The sequence below is a fragment of the Lycorma delicatula genome, chromosome 10 (genome assembly GCF_047948215.1).
Source record: "Lycorma delicatula isolate Av1 chromosome 10, ASM4794821v1, whole genome shotgun sequence".
NCBI lineage: Eukaryota > Metazoa > Arthropoda > Insecta > Hemiptera > Fulgoridae > Lycorma > Lycorma delicatula.
This window is the reverse complement of record NC_134464.1, coordinates 37,621,781-37,640,763: the sequence shown is the minus strand read 5'-3', so window position 1 is coordinate 37,640,763 and position 18,983 is coordinate 37,621,781. Positions and strand designations below refer to the sequence as shown.

The window sequence follows — 18,983 nt, the reverse complement described above, 5'->3', positions numbered from 1 at the left end:
AAAATATTACTAACAAAAAATACTTATCTAATCTTAAAACTGAAATTATAATACATATAAGAGGGCTAAAATAAACAAAAAAGAAAAGGATTAAGGAGAGCTTAATCTCTTTCAAGGCATAATTTTATAGGTTAGATTAAAAAATAAAAAAAAACTTTACAAGTGGGATTTCAAAACCAAGAACAAAAGATCTTTTTTTGGGAGTAGACCTAGCCTTTAGGAGTCACTGTCACTACTGGTTTCAGATATTCAACTCTACTTTAGTACATCACCTGGCACCAACCAGCAACTGCATGATGCATAACTGATCCACCAGGTAACCACAACAGGAAGCTAATTCAGTCCAGTTCAATCATGTTCTGTAAATGGAACTTTTATGCTATCATCAGTAATGTTGGTCACTGTCCAAACTTAAATTTCCTAATAGGGTGAATCAGGTTTCCATACAGAACAATAGCTGATCTAATAGTCTCTATGCAACCTGAATATAGTCCACTGAATCGGACTGGGCCTGAGGTAAGGATATAGAAAGGGTTTGAACAATAAAATTTTAGTTTTACAATATAGGTTAGGATCTGAACAATGTTAACGTTTATTGTAAATGCTGATAATATGACAGTTTTATTTTTGAAACTCATATTCACTGTTGATAACACTGCATATACACTAATCATATTCTTTCTATAACTACCATTTATTAGATTCTCAAAATAATTCCAGTCAATATCAAAATGATAACCTTTAGAGGTAAAGAATAGCAAGAATGTTGAAAAGGATAAGATGAATTGTATGAGCATGAATGACATTGATAGAAGCACAGGTTGGACTTTATTTGTATGACCTGATCCATACAAATCATAATTAGGAAAGTGGTCCAACTTAAAAAATTATAGCTCTGATCCAATACTGTTTATAGGAATGAGACATCTGCACATGAAAGGTATGCAGTACAGCCTTTTGAATTGATTTTTGTATTTTGTTAAAGAGTGTAAATGACCTTAACACAACATGATATAACAAGAGTTCAGTAAAATGCCAACAGAGATTGTCATTTTACAAATATTCTAATTTCAAGCCTATATATATATATATATATACAATATATATATACAATTTAGGAGAAAATCATGCTGCCAATGGGCACTGTTACAAACTGCACAAACTGATCTTGAAATACAAAGAAAGGAAATAAAGTCATAAAATTCAGAACTATTCTCATGGGTCTTAAATTATATATGCCACACAAATTTTCAAAAATCCCACAATCCTACATGCAGACACATGATTAAAAAACTGTAGTAGTCTCAATTTACAGAATTTACTTCTATTTCAAATAATTTTTTTATGTACCTACACCATAAATCAAACTGAGAAGAAACTTTTCATACTTTTAGATCATATATGTAAAAACAACCACATTCCAACCTCTGAAAAGCCAGGGTTAGACTAGGAGATAATAGAGGAAAGTCTAAGCAGACTCTTAAGACTGAACCTCATATCTGAATTATCTGGTTATTTTATTTAAGACTTAACTATTAATTATGCAGCATAATGTCGCAAATTAAGAAAGCTGACAATTGAAAACATATATAATAAAATAAATAATAATTGTAATTATAAGTAGGTAAGCAAATAAAATGTCTAAATTAGTCAATTAATAAACAATAAGAGAAGCTTCAAATACAAGGTTCTATCAAAAACATGACACAGGGTTCATGGTCAGATATGTGAAAGGTGTGCTCAAAAATTCCCCATAACACTTTTTTAATCTGCATCTAATATTACAACTTACAGTACTATACTATTAACAGAATACATGAATACTATAAACAGAATTCTTCGAGAAAAACTAAGAATAGTAAAAGCTTGCTAATTAAAAACACAAGCACTATTGAACACCAGAATGATTTGAATTATATAAATTTAGGAAGAAGTAAGAGTCTAAGGTACTTAATTTCGCTATTTCCTTGATACTGCCATGTTCCTAGTTTGCTCGAATATTTGCTGTTTCTTGTTCCCTTTTCTCTTTTGTTAATTTTTATTGCTAATTTGAACTACAATTCACTAATGATAGTCTTTTCTTGTCATTTCACCCATAGTAAAAAGACAAAACATGTACGACAATGAGAATATGCATGTCAACAATGTTAACATAAACTTTTAAAACCATGAATAACAGATTTAAAACTGTGTTATTTTTATTTGCATATAAATGTACAATGTTTCATTATACATTAAACTTAATGAGAGAGAAATAAAGAGGTAATATACTACATTAGCTGGTACAAAAATTACGCATTCAAACTAAGTATTTTTATTTATAAATTTTTAATTACAAAGTTTCAATTTTACTTTACTTAATAAACCACACAGATGGGGAAAAATGTTTAGAATTAAAATTATAATTTAAATTATCAAAGTATGTGTATAAGATGAACAGTAAAATATGATTTCTGAAGGTAAGATTCCCTATACCAGAACCTGTAAAATATTCACAAGTTCACTGCCATTTCATTTTTTCAGATTTAAAATAAAATCAAAACCATCAAAGGTCACTCACAATTCCAAGGTTCAAAGTTTCTAATTGGTCATGACTACCTAGCCATTAAATCTGAACATTCACAAGGGTCATAAGGAAAGAGATACGTGTTAAGGCATTAATATAAATTTATTTGATATTGGTCAATAATTCTGACAAATTAAAGGTCAGCTAATTCCAATAACTTTTGTCATTCTCTCAGTATGAATTTCATCACTTTAATAGCTTTTGTTATTTCTGTGCCTTTTTAAAGTAGAAATAAGATTGAAAATCCTATGATGTAAGAAGTAAGACGTGTTATTAGATTCCTTAATGCAAATCATGCACATCATGAGTTTCATTAAAAGATAAAGAGATTTAAGATGACGTTATGGATAATCAAAAGTGCAATGATGGTGTCAAAAATTTAATGAAGAGGAGCATATTCATGAAGATGAATGAACTGAATACTGAATACTCACCATTGCAGATGATTTGCTGTTTAACATATTTATAAATTCCAAGGAGGGAGTGACATTAAAACTTGATGAAATCCATAAAAAATTTCTTTACGGCATAGTTTAAAAAAGTGTTACTGTTCATCGTGGATACTCAAAAATCATTGTGAGATGGGTTCAGTATAAGCTTAGGAATCAACACGTGCACAGAACTTGACATTTTTTGACATATTATTTCTCATGCACAATATAACAAGAAACAAGACAGGTTTCCCAGGCTATATCGAAAAATAAATGCTCATCAAGTAAATAGCATTATCCTTGTTTGCCATCAAAATCCAAAAAGTAAATGCTCTCACTTAACTTGAATAGATAAGGGCCCAAAAAGTTCCACTCATTAAGTTTATAATGAAAGGGATACAATATATGCTAAAACATATTATGAATGACTAATATGATCATATGGAATGCAGAATTGCAAGACAGGCTGCGTAATGTAACTGGTGTGATCATCATCCACAAAACCTGACTTATAATTTTTCCAGACAATCTAACTCTTTGAAACTTTAAAATGAGAATTTTTTTTAGCATTTTGCCTATCTCATAAACTTAGCTAGTGAAAATGTCCACCTTTTCATGAAACTGAAGAACTTCATAAGTGGAATATACTTCATCAGTCACTGTTCATTCACTGGACTGGTAACAGATGAATAAGGTGATTCAAAACATTCCGAATAGGCCTATATAATCCGCTAAATGTACAGCAAGTAGATAATTTTTTAATATAACTTACATACATATAATAACACTTTTATAATAAAATGGTGAAAACACGTAAATATGAGTATGCACACTACACAAATTACTTAAATATAAAATATTCTCTATTTACTTAACTAATCAGTAATAATGAAATAGCTGATGTTTTTCATATGACCTTATACTGAGCATAGTGAAAAAATATTTTTCATTTTAAAGTATTAAAATACTTATTGAATAAATAGTATGATTAACTGTTCTGGTAAAACATTTAATTTGGAATCACTGTGCATGTTTAACACATTTCTTTTACTGAAGTATCTTATTTTATTACTATTATTTCTGTTTATTGTCATTTTATCATAACTGAAACATCAACTCTCATCAGCATTAAAATAAAGTACATGAATGTTTACTTTTTTAATGAATTTAGAAGCTTATTATACAGAAAACGATGTCTGTATTAAATAAAAAATAGACTGTGGGCTAGGATGATTATAAAAATGCTCAAGACCAACAATTAGTCTGCAAAGCTGCCTCTAACATTTCTAACAAAATTGACTAGTCATTATGTTTCTTGGTTATTATTTATATAAATTGCTTTTACTCTATGAATAATCCCTGTAATGAAGTTATTAAAAATGCAAACATTGTTTTACTAAAGATCACAAATAGTATATCCGATTATTCTTGTCGTTCATTACTTGCTGCCGTCTTAAGTGAAATTGTTTTTCTAAATTGTAAAGTGCATACATTGTCTCAAAAAATTTTGCAACTTTTATATTTCTAGTTGAAATGATATTGTTTAGGTAACATGTCAGAAAAAGAAAGCCAAATAACTAAGACAGTACAACATTATAATCAAAAATTAAGTTTTTCTGGAAGGCATAAAAATGTTTGTCATTTTCATGATTTTTATGCTGTCAAAATGAGTACTAAAAAAAATTAAGGCATAATTTGTATAGATAATACTATTCTTCCATTTATATTTGATTTCCCACAATATCAATAAGAAAGGTAAGGTGTACTACAACAGCAGTATTATAAAGGGAATATTTACCATTTTTAAACCCACTAAACAAATGCTTATTACAAAAATACGCATTAAGAAAATCTGAAACATATAACATAAAATGATAAATACTGAATAAGTGTTATGAAAATTAATTTGACAGTAACTTGTGTTTGAATGAAACAAAACAGCAAAAAAAAAAAAAAAAAATAGTTTAAAAAAATGTATCAATCAACTCTACCACTAATCTGCACAACAGAGCAGATGGTAAATAATTTAAAAATAAAACAAATATGCCTAATAAAATCTCTAAATATAAAAATTCAGTCGGTCAAATAAAATCATATGGAAATAAGTGGAACCATGGAAATGAGTTAAGGCATACAAAATTGAATCAAACTAATGTCCCAACGCAGAGGTAATAGTCAGGGGTCTTGGAACAAAATGGTACAACTAATATCAAATTGATGAGCCCTGCCCTCCCTTCATATTCTGTAGTTCTGATACTCCCTCTTAGCTAATATCAAGAATTGACTGGTTCTGCTATTAAAGTCTCAGCATTGTCAGCATGAAGGATCTAGCAAAGTAAAACTCATGTTTACAAAACCAAAAATGGGAAGGAAGGAATCAAGAAAAGGAAAAGGAGTAAATAGTGAGAAATTCATTGAAGTTATTTGCTGTCTTGTCCGGGAATGAAGTCAATCAATATTAAAATATATCCTTTACTTATTTTAATATTTTCTAAAATTCACCAGTCTGTAGAAATTATTCAATGGTCTGATAAGGTTAGAAGCTGCAACCTTTTAAATGGAACTTCTTCCATGTAGAACGTGTCATTAAAGAGAAATGTTATTTTATTATAATCATTTGATAAATATTTTTTTAATAGTAATTAACACAAGATGTTAATAAAAATTGAATAATAATTTACGCTTATAGTTTTAGTCTGTGACCAATTCTCACATTATGTCATTTAGTCTGGTAATAACATAATTACGGTCAGGATGGTCCACATAACAAAGATAAATATGTTGATGGCAACAAAAATTTCTCCATGACCCCAAAAAAAAAGCACAGATGTAATGTATATAATTCACTGATCTCTATGGCAAAATGATAGCATCTCAGCCTTCCACCCAAAGATTCTGGGTTCAAATCCCAGTCGAGCATAACATTTTTCATACACTACAGAACTTCAATTTATGTATTCTCATGCTCGACTACGAGTTCATGGTTGAACTATTCTTTAAGCAAAAAAAAAAATAAAATATTACATAAAAATTGTAAGATGTCAACCTGTGTTACCAATACACTAATCACATTAAATAGAAAGTGAAATAGTTTTGAATAAATAATCATAGTTTTGCCAAGTAATTATAATTAAAATCAAATTAATTTGCAGTGAAACACGAAGCATTAATAAGTAAATCACACAAGCACAAAATAGGCAGATAAAATCATGCAAGTAAGCAGGAATGTTGTAGATAAAGACATCAAACATAAGATTTTTATGGGTAAGTGCATACAATGCAATTTTAAAATATATTGAAAAGAATTTTAGAAGATTTATACATAAGTAAATTCATGCTCCTTAAATAAAGGAAGCTCCAGAAAAAAAAGATAATACAACAGTAACATAAGATACATGTAATTAACTGGATATAATACTAAGTACGGCGATAAAGCCAGAAAAAGTATCAAATTAAAACAAATTAACTATCAGAATTAACCTTTTACTGTTGTTATTGTCTGAACGACTGTCTGTAATGCTGGATGTATTCCTACTTTTCTTCTGTTTAGTAGTGCTGCTTGGAGCAATTTCTGCAGGCAAATTTTCTTTCTGAAAATCTCGAAGCTTACCAGATCTTCCTGTAAAAAGATAAACAAACTAAAACTATTATTTATTTAAAAAAATTAGAATATCTCTGTTTATTTAACTTCATAAATAAAAGTCTCTGCATAACTTATATTTAGTAACTTTCAACTATTTAGTTAGCCATCATTCCCTTTGCTTACTCTGATAAATAGTCACAAAATTTCTCAGAGGATATCTAATTCAAAATATAATAATCTGAGGTTGTCCACAATTCACTAAACAGGAACTCAGTTCCTAATATAAGAACACACAAAATATGAATAAAAATTACACAATTATTTGTTAATGTTTCACCGACTCTCTGATCAATGTAGATAATATCATTTCATCTTTTTTCAGTATTAATTATTCAGTGATACACCTTTAAACTCCTCCTAATTTTTTAATGGCTGAAGATGAAAAATGTTAATTTTCATATATTTACTCCAACCATAATAACTATCCTTTTTACCCAATATCCAACATCTCCAGTGTTGTGGTGCAGAGGAGGAGAGGCCTCAAAACCTTAAAAAATAAAGATAGGGCAAGTGGCAAATTTTAAAAAACTAATTAAATGCAAAAAAATGATGTGAACCAGAGCTGATAAACTGATCCGTTGAAAAATTGTAATTAGTCTACATTTCAAACACTATTTAACAGATTTATTGAAAGGAAAAATTAGAAAATTATTGACAAATAAATGTTTCCAGCATTGTTTTAATAATCCTCCTCTCAATGAAAGTGAATTTAAAAAAATACATTTTTTCAGGTAGAATGTTAAGTGTTTCAATTTTTTTACAAAAAATTACCGTTCAATATTCTGTTACATAAGTTTCAAGCTTATGAAGTGAATTTAATCATCAAGCATTCTGATCAAGGGATTCAAAACTCTGAGAAAGTTTTATCAGTTGGTTCAACAACTTTTACATTTGAAGCATGAAGCAAGAAAAAAAAAACCATTACATTCATAACAAATTGATGAACACCATTTATTAAAATCGATTCAATATTTAACTAAGCAGGCTATAGAGGAGGTGAATCTTTGTAACAAACAATTTCTACAACTTTATTTATAATTTTTAAAGAACTGATACTTTACTTTCTTTTATTAAATGCTATATGATAAAATGGTTTGTGCAATATTTGCTTCTCAAATATATTTTTTATAAAACACAAAGTTCACATAAAATATTTTTGAAGTGTTCTTACTGCAGAATAAAATTTATTGAACACTGCTGTAATTTAGTAGCTAAGATATCTACTATAGTACATCATATGCTTGTATAAAAGTTTACAACTTGGGAATGGATTTGAAGAACTGTACATTTTTAAAAAAGAACAATACTTTAAATATTGTAATACTTGGACTATTGTTAATTTAAAGATGATTGAAACCAGTGCAATAGAGAAGGAATTTGCAATTACCTTTATCCCATTTTTTTCAATGTGGAGCAAACTGGCTCCACAGAAAATAAAATAAGAATATAATATATTAATAATACACAAATTACAAAAATAGTTCAGACAACAGAGATTCATTTAACTAAAGATTTACTGGATATTAACTATTACATACTTTTACAGTTAGAAGTTACCTTTAGTACTTTTTTTCTGTGACATTAAACCTCTTCGAGGTGAAGCTGTAATTGCATGTATGAAATTTTCACTGAAAAAAAAAAATAAAATAAACAATTACTAGTATTATTAATGTCAAACTATATTATGTGTTTGAAGAAGTAATGTAAAGTTGAAGGAAAAAAATATTTTTAGGAGAAAACAATTTAAAAAATAAAATAATTTATATAGGAAATGCCTCTGTCAAATAACAGTCATCTTGGTGTCATACCTTGATTAGATGTAATTATTCTAATCCTTTATTATTGCTGGTTCATGAATAAATAAAGCCTTTGTAGTTTATATTTAATTATTTTTATTGGATATGTAAAGTGTATATATAAATATATATAATATTATTGTACTTGTCAATTTGTATATAATACCACTGAACTTATAATTGAACCTTTTATGTAATATTATGTTGACTCCATGAAGGCTAGCAAAAGACCGACTTACATTAGAACAATAGCTCATTTCTATAGTAGGAAGGAGCAGAGTGAAGCTGCTGGAACTGTGTGAGCCATTCGGAGCTCAGTGCATCTGAAAGGAGCTGTGTGCAGCTGATCGAAAGACCTTTATATTTCAAAGTACTTTTTAATAATTTTTAATAACATGAAATGAAACTGAATCTGAACAGCCTCTACTAAGTAATGATAATGATAAGTGGAGGAAACTATATCCTCAAATACCACTTTCCAACCACAGTCAAACCTTAAATGGTGAGCTTTTGGAACAGAGACTTACTTTTAATAAATTTCAATTGTACTGCAGAAACTTTGTGATTTAATGTAGGTTAAATTGAAATGCAAGGATTCTGGGAAGCAAAATTAAATTTCAAAGCCACAAGATCAGCTTTAAAAAATAAATCATCAAGCAGGTCTTACAGTGTTCAAATATTAATAAACAACAAAGTGTAGGCTTTGGAATTATCCACGGCACAATTAGTAACCGTTATGTAGAAATATATGGAATATCCTTGTGAAAAAAATAATCAAGCGCAAAACTTCAACACAATGATGCCAGGTCTCACAAGGTGAGAGTGTCCTCAAATTCATCTAATATTTCAAAAGCATCACATTTCACTATAGCAACAAAAATACTGGTTAGCATTCATTTGATCTTACTGCTTACGATGTCTTTCTCTAGTAGCCCTTGAACACCAAACTTTTCTAATGCAGACCTAACTGATAGATTGAGCAATGCTATCTTACATTAAATAAGAATTTATCATCATATGCAAGTGATCATCAGAAAAACATTTTAAATACTAAATTGCATAAGACTATAACAGACTATTATAAAATTTTGATAAAAACTTTTTTCTATATACAAAGACAATCATATATAATAGTAATGACAAAAAATGATAATTTTTTAAACTATTTAATGTAGATACTACATCCACACCTCTGTGGGCAAGTTGGGGATCCTTTATGCTTACTATATCATTAATACCACAGTTAACTCATTTCATTTACTGTGAAAGAGATATATCAAGTTATGAATGAATTTGTCTGCTTGTTATACAATCCCACAACAAAATTGTGGAATGCTAAAATTGTACTATTTGTAAACCAGGAAAATTATGGTAGGCGAATTTCAGTACTTCCTATAAGTTTTCTTCAGACCACCTGGAGAACTCATACTACTCACACAGAAGTGAACTGATTTTTTTTACACTATAAAACTTAATTTTTCCATCAAATAGTTAGCTGAATAAAATTCTTCAAAAATAAGCTTCTTTTTTTTTAATGTATACTGTGATCATAAAAAAGTAATATGTATGAAATAGTTATTAACAAATGTAAAATATTGAATTACAGGATCTAAAGAAGTATCTTACCACTCTATTTTTGCTCTTCTTGGACAGAGTTTCTTTTTAGGAGGAACTTTAAAACTTTGGTGAATGGAAGTACTATCAGCATCACTATCGCCTCTTTCTTTTGCTTCAAATGAATTCTGCTTGATTATATTCCCTAAAAAGTAATAAAAAAAAATTGGCCAAATTCAAGCTTACATAGAGTACAGAAAAAGACATCAACTAGAACAGTAAAAACAAAAAAAAAAAAAAAAAAACCAAAAAAGTTACTACATTAACAGATCTGTGAGCAAGATGGATCCTTCATGGTTACTATATCTACTGCAATATTACACAGTTTAGTCACTTCATCAACTGCAAAAGCGATCAAGTTATTGAATTTGACTCAATATAGTAATTGGAAAGGATAAATTTTTGTACAGTGCAATTTGTTTGTGGATTTTATATTTCTCTGTCAGATGTTAATTTTCATTAACATAAAAAAAAATATAAATCTATATAAATTTATTGGTTTGTTTATTTATTTAATGTAATGTGGGTTCTCATTAATATATGATACATTTTTCTCCAATTATTTTATAGATTATTAAAATTTTATAAGTGTAAGAAATACTTCACAAACAAAAATCCTTCAGTAAATTCCATTTTCTGTTATTTAATATAACTTATAACCTGATGTATACTTATAATATTAGATTTGGTATGAATAATTAATTTTGGTCAAGGGGGTCCAGAATTATAACACCAAATACAGGTCAACCAACATATGTCTAAAAAAAAATATTTTGTGGACTTGGGAAGCACTGGATTGTTTTATTCAGATTATTTACATTTTATTTTTTTTGTTTAAAAGATTTTTTTTAATGTCTCCTCAAGGCACAAAACTTTAAAAAAGAGCAATTTTTTTAGATTTTTTGACTGATTTACATATTTTCCCATTACAGCTATACCATCGTACATTGCTATAAGTGGTAATTGGTTTGCTTAGCATTTCTCCCGCCACCACCCAATTCTGTCTCCCTAAAGCATAAGATCGAATGTCTGTGCCACAAACAGCTACTGAGCCTCGAAACAGTTTAACAACCACTGTCCTAAGTAGCTCCTAGAGCTTACCTAACAGCATGAGCGGACTAAGTGCGGTTCATACACCACCGGCTTACATTTCCCAACCACTCACTTGTCATATATTTACTAAAATCGGTAGGCGCACCCTGTCAACTACTAAAAATATATATGACATTCATAAGTTAAAATTTACTTTGTTTATACAGCAATTCGCTGCCATGCCTAGGTCACTGAATGCCAGCAAGTACCTGTCCACCATATTAAAGCGTTTGGAGCCCTAATTGGCTGGTGGTCAGCCATATATCTCAAAGTTAGCTTCCCTCAGCAAAACGTTAGGAGTCTTTCCCTTAAGTAAACTACTGATGTCGGTTGAACACAGCAACCACATCAAGAACCTCCCACATGATCTGACAGTGCGGCTCTTGCCGCATTGACTCACTCGTTGCTCCCTGCCTCTTTGCAATCTCCACATGGCTGCCCGAACTTTCACCACTAAATCAATTGAGAGAGCCTTCCCCAATATGGCGAGCCTTATTGATTGTTTTAAAAACCTTTTGATTTTAAAATTTTGATTGTTTTAAAAACATCAGTGCATATAATTAATGCTCTGCAATGGGCACTCCTTAAATTTTGAACAAGTGCTCTATTCATATCCAACCTATTCACCCGCTATTATAATTGATAAAGTAAAAAATGTGTATCAAAACAAAACAAGATTTACTAAAATGTAGTATAATACTACGCTATATTTTAAGGAGTAAAAATAGAAGCAGCAAAAATTTTTTTATAAATAATTACAAAAATCATTTATAAATTTCAACACAATAAAAAAATTCTTAATTTTCATATATGTTCTTTTAAACATGTGTATATTCAACTTTAGAAACTTATATGTTAAATGCTTTTTAAGTATGAAGAGAAAAAACAGAATCATAATACTTATTTTTACTATTACATATATTATATCTACCGCCTATATTTACAGTTACGTATAATATTTACAAAGTATGTCTCACAATTCTTCAAAATTTTATGTTTTTAAATTTAAATAATTTTAATATAGTTAGATTATTCCTTTTATTATTCTAAATTATTACATATGGGAACACATGTTTGTGCTGTTAAAATGGGGGGAACTAGACTCCTTTTATGAAGAAGAGATGTATTCATACATTTTAAAAGACTATTCCAAAGTTACAAATCAACTTGTAAAGAATAGGCTGATAAATCTCTGGCCTGACAGAGATCGTATGAGCAGGTCTATATTTGGTATTCCAAAGTACAATTGGTTAGTATTCTAACCAAGTTATTGGCTTGGTTAGTATACATCTGACAGTGTTTGTAGTAGGACATCTTTGTTACTTTCATGAAAATGGAAAAATTAGAAAAATGTAGTTATAAAATACTTCCTTTTGAAAGGTTTGACATCGTTTCAAATCAAACAAGAAATGGATTCAACATTTTTCCATCATATTCAATGATAAAACAGTGGGTTTCTGAATTTATAAAAGGTCATAAGAGCACTGAGAACAAACCATGCTCCAGATGTCCCATTGAGGCGACGACGAAAATGATAGAAAAGTTCCATAAAGTCATGCTGAAAAACCGTAGATTAAAAGTGTGGGAGATACCCAAGAAAAAAATGACCACTTATAGCAAAAAAAAATCTTTTTCACCATGACAATGCACCACCACATTCGTCAGTCATAGCAATGGCTAAAATCAACAAACCAAAATTTGAATTGCTTGCTCATCTGTCTCATTTGCCAGATTTAGCACCCAGCAACTACCACCTATTTCCTAATCTCAAAAAATGGCTTGAAGGACAACGATTTAAGAACAATGAGGAAGTTTCTCTTAAAGTTACAATGAAGAAGTTGAGGAGCTTGACAAACCGCATTATAAAAATGGTATAACTAAATTACAGCACCAGTAAGACAAATGTATGTCTTTGTAGAGGTTATATTTAAAAATAAAACCAAAAAATGTTGTTTTCTTTATCAGGCTGGAAACATCAGCCTACCTTCGTATTGGTGTAAAATAATTAAAATTAATTTCAAGTTAGAAAACTTGAAATTTCTTTACTTCTTTCCTTTTCCTGTTTATAGCCTCTGGGAATTACCGTTCAGGTATTACTTCAGAGGATGATATGTAAGAGTACAAATGAAGTGTAATCTTGTACAGACTCAGTTCAACCATTCCTGAGATCTATGGATAATTGAAATCCAATCACCAAAGGGTGAAAGTTATATAATTCGCTACCAGCTTCTTTGAATTATTTAGTATGTAATTATTTTACTTATTTTAGTATCTTCACATATCCAATTTTTATTATTTCATGTATTTAATAATTATTAATATGAACTTTAAGCAATTCTATTTTTATTTTATAATTAATTGCATATTTATTTTGTAGCACAATTTGGAGATCAAAAATTTTAAATAAATTGAACCAATGAACTATTCGAAAACCTATTGATCATGGATGTTGAAGAATATTCATATGTTTATTGAAGTTCTTTATCCACAGATTCTTTGCCAACAGTTACAATCAAAGCCTAACTAAATAAAAACAAATGCAATTCATATTCCAACTGCATTTAACATGAAATGAATGCATTTAACATTCCAACTGAATGACACAAAGGGTCATTCCGTGTCAAATCAACAAGATTATAGCATTCACAACCCGACCAACTGGAATTTTCATGAAATTTGGTATGAATTAACTGTTGATAGCTATTAGAAAATACTGAATTTCAGATCTCTATCATTAACCATTTTGCTTTTAGAGCCTTCCAAATTTGCTGGAAAATGGCAAATTTCATGTGACGTAGGACACAGTGTATATATGGATCATTTTTATAAGTGTACCTCTGACTGATGAATTGTTGGGAAGAAAACCTTATGTAACGGGGACCCTGAAAGCAAACCATAAAGAAAATCCAGTCTATATTATTAATAAAAGAATTTCAAGGGGAGAAATTGTGCAAGGTTAAAAGATTACAACAAGAAAAGTATCTGTATATTTAAGTGGTTTGACAAATGCCAGATAATAACAATTTCTTCTTAATTCAGTGCACAAATGATAACAGTCAAAATCAGATCTGAAAAAGAAAAATATAAGCTCGAGGCCATCACAAAATATGACTGAAAGTATGGGTGGAATTGTTTGAGCAGATCAACTCATGGCTTACTACCCCACAGAAAGAAAAACTTTGTGATGCTATTTATATATTTCATATGATTATGAATAACACATATCTACTTTAAAAGACATATAGGATTAAAAAAAAATGATATTGTTAAAATTTCAGGACATGTTATTGAAAAATTAATCTACATTAACCAACAAAAAATAAGCCTGGAACCAGCAGTTTATAGAGGCATTGGCTAAACCCAAATTTATATTCCATGGCAAATGGAAAGGAGTGAATCTGGTAAACCATGAAGGAAATGCAGAGTATGCACTAAAAAAAAAGTTAGAACAAAATCCCAATATTTATTTATTGTTCGTTGTGTTCTTTGCAAACAACTCTTTGTCTTCTTGTTTTGAAATCTACCATTTAGGCTAGTTCACATTTAGTAAGTTTTTTATTGCTATTATTTCCATTTTAGTATTGTATTATATTTACCACTGTTTATGTTATTCCTTTGAACTATTTTTTTCAGAACTGTACTGTTTTATGATTGTATTTGATAAAATATTAACGTTTTGTTTGATTATTATAACAAAATGAATAATTATCAATTCTGATACGTGTTTTTATTTTATGTCTCACCCAGTATAACAATTTACAGTCTGTTCTGTCTGTAAAGTTTATAATATTTAATATGCTTCTATTACTGTAGATTACGCAGTATTAATAAAACTAATGAAAATATAACACAATAATTATTCTGTTTGCTACTTGTCATGTTTTACGAAATAACCCTAAGCCTATATTTAGATAAAAAATATAAATTATTTCGATGCGATAAATATTTCATTATTTACAAATAATAGCAAGACTGTATAGCAGAAGAATGGATGACATTTAGTCAGAGATGATGTGTTAGGTCTATATTCTGTGGCAAGCGACGTCACTGTGGCGTCTTAAATATTTCATCAGTTTCTGGCCAAAATGCATTACTAAATTATAAAAAAAAAATAATAAATACTGGCATTGATAAAGGTCTTAAAGATGTGAATTAAAAAAAATAATAAAATCAGCCACATTGATTGGTTTCTTGATACATCACTAGCACTGAACGTGTTAAGCATTACACAATATCAGTTAACCTTTTTCAGAAAAAAACTAATTCACTTCTCAGATGACTCAGCAGCACAATATTAAAATTGTAAAAATTTTGTGAATTTAAATACCATAAGGATGACTTTGGTGTCGAGGCATCAAGACACTTCTTTGCCAAATCATATGGCAAGAGTGCATGTGATTGTCTTGGTGGTACTCTTAAAAGAGTAGCATCAAAAGCAAGTTTACAACGCTCATACCAAGATCAAATAACAGTCACTCAGCTTTATGATTAGGCTTGATAAAATATTAAAAATATCAACTTCATATCTGTTTCAAATGAAGAATATCAGAAAGAAGAAAAGTATTTAGCACCTCATTTAGCAAAAGCGATGACAATCCTAGGTAATCAAAAGTTGCATATTTTTTTTACCATTCAGGAAAGGACTTCTTAAAACAAAAATTATTTCTGAAAATGAAGAATATGAACAACATAGTTTTTCATGAAACAGAAGTTGGTTTTCCTGAAATTTCTGATATAAAAGGTTTTTTAACGTGCATTTATAATATAATGGTACTTGGTGGTTAGCTAGTGTATTATCTGCAAATGAATCGACAGAAGAAGTAAGTTTTCTTCACCCTAAAGGTCCATCTCCTTTTTATGTTTTTCCAGCACACAGTGATATTATATTACCTTGACAGTAAATACTAATGAAAGTTAATCCAAAAACTGCAACTGGACATATATATACATTATCTGAAAAGGAAACTACTCAGGCAAATGAAAAACTGACAGTGAAATAATCAATATTTAAAATAAGCATATACTCTTAATCAGTACATTAATAGTAATCAATACATAAGTGCTGTTGATGTATTTCATCAGACTATTGTTAAATTAACAAATTAAAATATTTATTTAAAGTAACAACTACTGTAATGAAACAGTTAATTTAAGAATGTATAAAACTTTCATTTGAAATTTATTGATTTGCCTTACTTTTTGTATACTGTGTAAGATTTTAAGACTGTCAAAATGTTCAAATCATAAATTACATAATTGTAATTATTTAAGACAAGCATTATTACATTTTAATTATTAGTTGTACAATTATTATCTATATTACTGTAGCATCTTGAATTAGGAGAAGTGAGTCTTGAGAATTATATTATGTAAAAATAATACATAGTTCTGTATAAATTATGTTTTACACTTCAGTTTTTTAGAACATTTAAAACTGTATGATTTTACTTAAAATTACTAACTTAATTTTACTTTTAAGCAAAAAGTGTAATTTTCAACCTCATTTTGAGTTAATATTCATTACTGTCTTATTATAAAAATAAATAGAAATTTAAAAAAAAGTAAATTTTGTTAAAACATTGATACACATTTTATTTTTTATCTCCTGATACCAAAGCAGTCCCAGTTTCAAATTTTCTTAACTGCTTCATAGCATAATAACATAAATTTTTCATTAAAAATTGAAGACCTGTTTTTTAAAAATTCAAGGTTAAAGGTGGTGTGACCTTGAAATAAAAATTTATGTAAATATGGGCTTGTATAACGTATGAAAGAGCATCAAATAAACATTAAATGGGACCAAGTTTATTTGTAATTTTATCTAACATAAAAAGTTATATAAGCAAATTCTCGTTTATATTTAAATGACCTTCCTTATATATCATATCAATTATGTTTCTCTAAGGTTTGTAATAAATAGATACATGCAGTATTATACTCTACTGTCAAAAAATCATTAAATAAACAACTGATTTTTAATTTACCACGATAAACATGGTTTAAACTTAAAAAAAAAAACAATTGAAAATAAGACTCCCTACCTAAATATCTGATAAAATATGCTTTCAAATCTTTTTGGAATAACTACCATCCAATTTCTTATTCAGTTGTGACTGTCAGATAATTTTTTAAAACATAATAATCCACCCCCTCTCAATACAACTGAGCTATGCTCACAAACCTGTTGGTTAGGTAACTCTGTTTGCTACGCCCATGCCTGCAATAACAGTCTTCGGGTATTTATTGCAGTTTTTGAAGGGTTAGACCGAGTTAGAGAATGTTAACTTATCCCAATAAAAAGGTTCAACTGTTATTACAGTGGAGTTTACTGAGTTTTTCTAAGAAATCTGAATTTCTGAAAAAACTATATTCCTTGATCAGATGAATTTTTTTTTGGAGGGCTTACATTTCATTGTTTGTTTAATAAATAAATATGTTTTTTATTTATTCATATTGGATGCACTTTTATTTTTTTACATTGCTGAAATCTGTAAATAGGTATAATGCATGCATGAGTTAGGATTCCTTTGTTAAAAATAATGGAAGTGCTTTTACACAACAATTGGGTTTTTGTACTCTTATACCTTGTAGAATTTTCTATTGAACTGTGCCTCATTTTTCTCTTTCCACTAACTTGCTATGGTAACAGGACCAGTGGTTAGCAAATTAACTATTCCCAGATACTAACATTTAGTTCATCCTCTTGATATGCTAAACGGGAATTGTATCAGGTTGGGATAATTCTTCAAGGATTTGTATTATACCCAGAGCTAACACTATCTTCAGATATCATTTGGGATCACTTTTTCTTTATTTTTTATTATATAAATTTGGAATTTTCATAGCAATTTTAATAAAAATTCAATTTTCCCCATTTAGAATAATTATAACTATCAATTCATCAACGTAGAATGTCTAATTTATGATTATAACTGAAGGCACAATGCTCATCTTAATACAGGGTAATTCAAAGAAACGGGAAATTTAAAAAATTAAATAACGTTAATGAAATATTTTTTTTAGAAAATGAATTTTATTTCATGTAATTGTACAAATGTTGCCATTTTAGGATACATACATTTTAGTTTATTTTTTAAAGATGACATCTTGCAGGTGACCTCCTCTTCTATGTAAACACTCACAAAGTCTCTTCGTTAAATTGTTCATGGTTTGACGTAACATCTCAACTGGAATTTCCGCAATTGCTTCTCGGATCTTTGCCTTCAGTTCTTCCGTTGTAGCAGGTCTACTGTGGAACACTTTGCTTTTAAGGTGACCCCACAAAAAGTAATCGCAAGCTGAGAAATCAGGCGATCTGGGAGGCCATCTAATGTCACCATTTCATGAAATGACACGTTGTTCAAACAATCAGCGTACAGCTGCCATCGATATTCGTGCAGTATGTGAAGTTGCTCCGTCTTGTTGAAACCAGGCTGTGTTAAGAATTGGTGAAAATCTCTTTTGTTGTTCCACAACAAAGGTTTCAAGCATGGCAACGTAACGAGCCGACGTCAATGTAATCGCAAGACCGTTGTCATCCTCAAAAAAATAAGGGCCTGCAACACCATAAGATAACATAGCACACCACACAGTAACTTTCTGGCTGTGCAACGGACGCTGATGTAGCTGCGTAGGATTTTCTTGTGCCCAGTATCTGAAATTTTGCTTGTTAACAAATCCACTGAGGTGGAAATGCGCTTTGTCTGACATCCACAGTTCGTGAACAAACTCTTCGTTATCATTTATCTTCTGAAGCATTACATTACAGAATTGTGCTCGCACAACTGCGTTGTTCGGTTTCAGTTCCTGGACGATCTGCAACTTGTATGGATGGAATAGCA

General features: G+C 29.4%; 1 protein-coding gene across 3 annotated transcripts in view; it reads right to left on the bottom strand.

Moving 5' to 3' along the window:
• Positions 1 to 18,983, bottom strand: part of LOC142331274 (uncharacterized) — a 58,178-nt gene that overhangs the window by 19,586 nt on the left and 19,609 nt on the right. For all 3 annotated transcript variants that reach the window (XM_075377053.1, XM_075377051.1, XM_075377052.1), the window contains exons 7-9: positions 10,063 to 10,195; positions 8,198 to 8,268; positions 6,478 to 6,616 (exon numbers count right to left, since the gene is read on the bottom strand). In XM_075377053.1, coding sequence (XP_075233168.1) covers positions 6,478 to 6,616; positions 8,198 to 8,268; positions 10,063 to 10,195 — 343 coding nt within the window. The remainder of the gene's footprint in view (positions 1 to 6,477; positions 6,617 to 8,197; positions 8,269 to 10,062; positions 10,196 to 18,983) is intronic.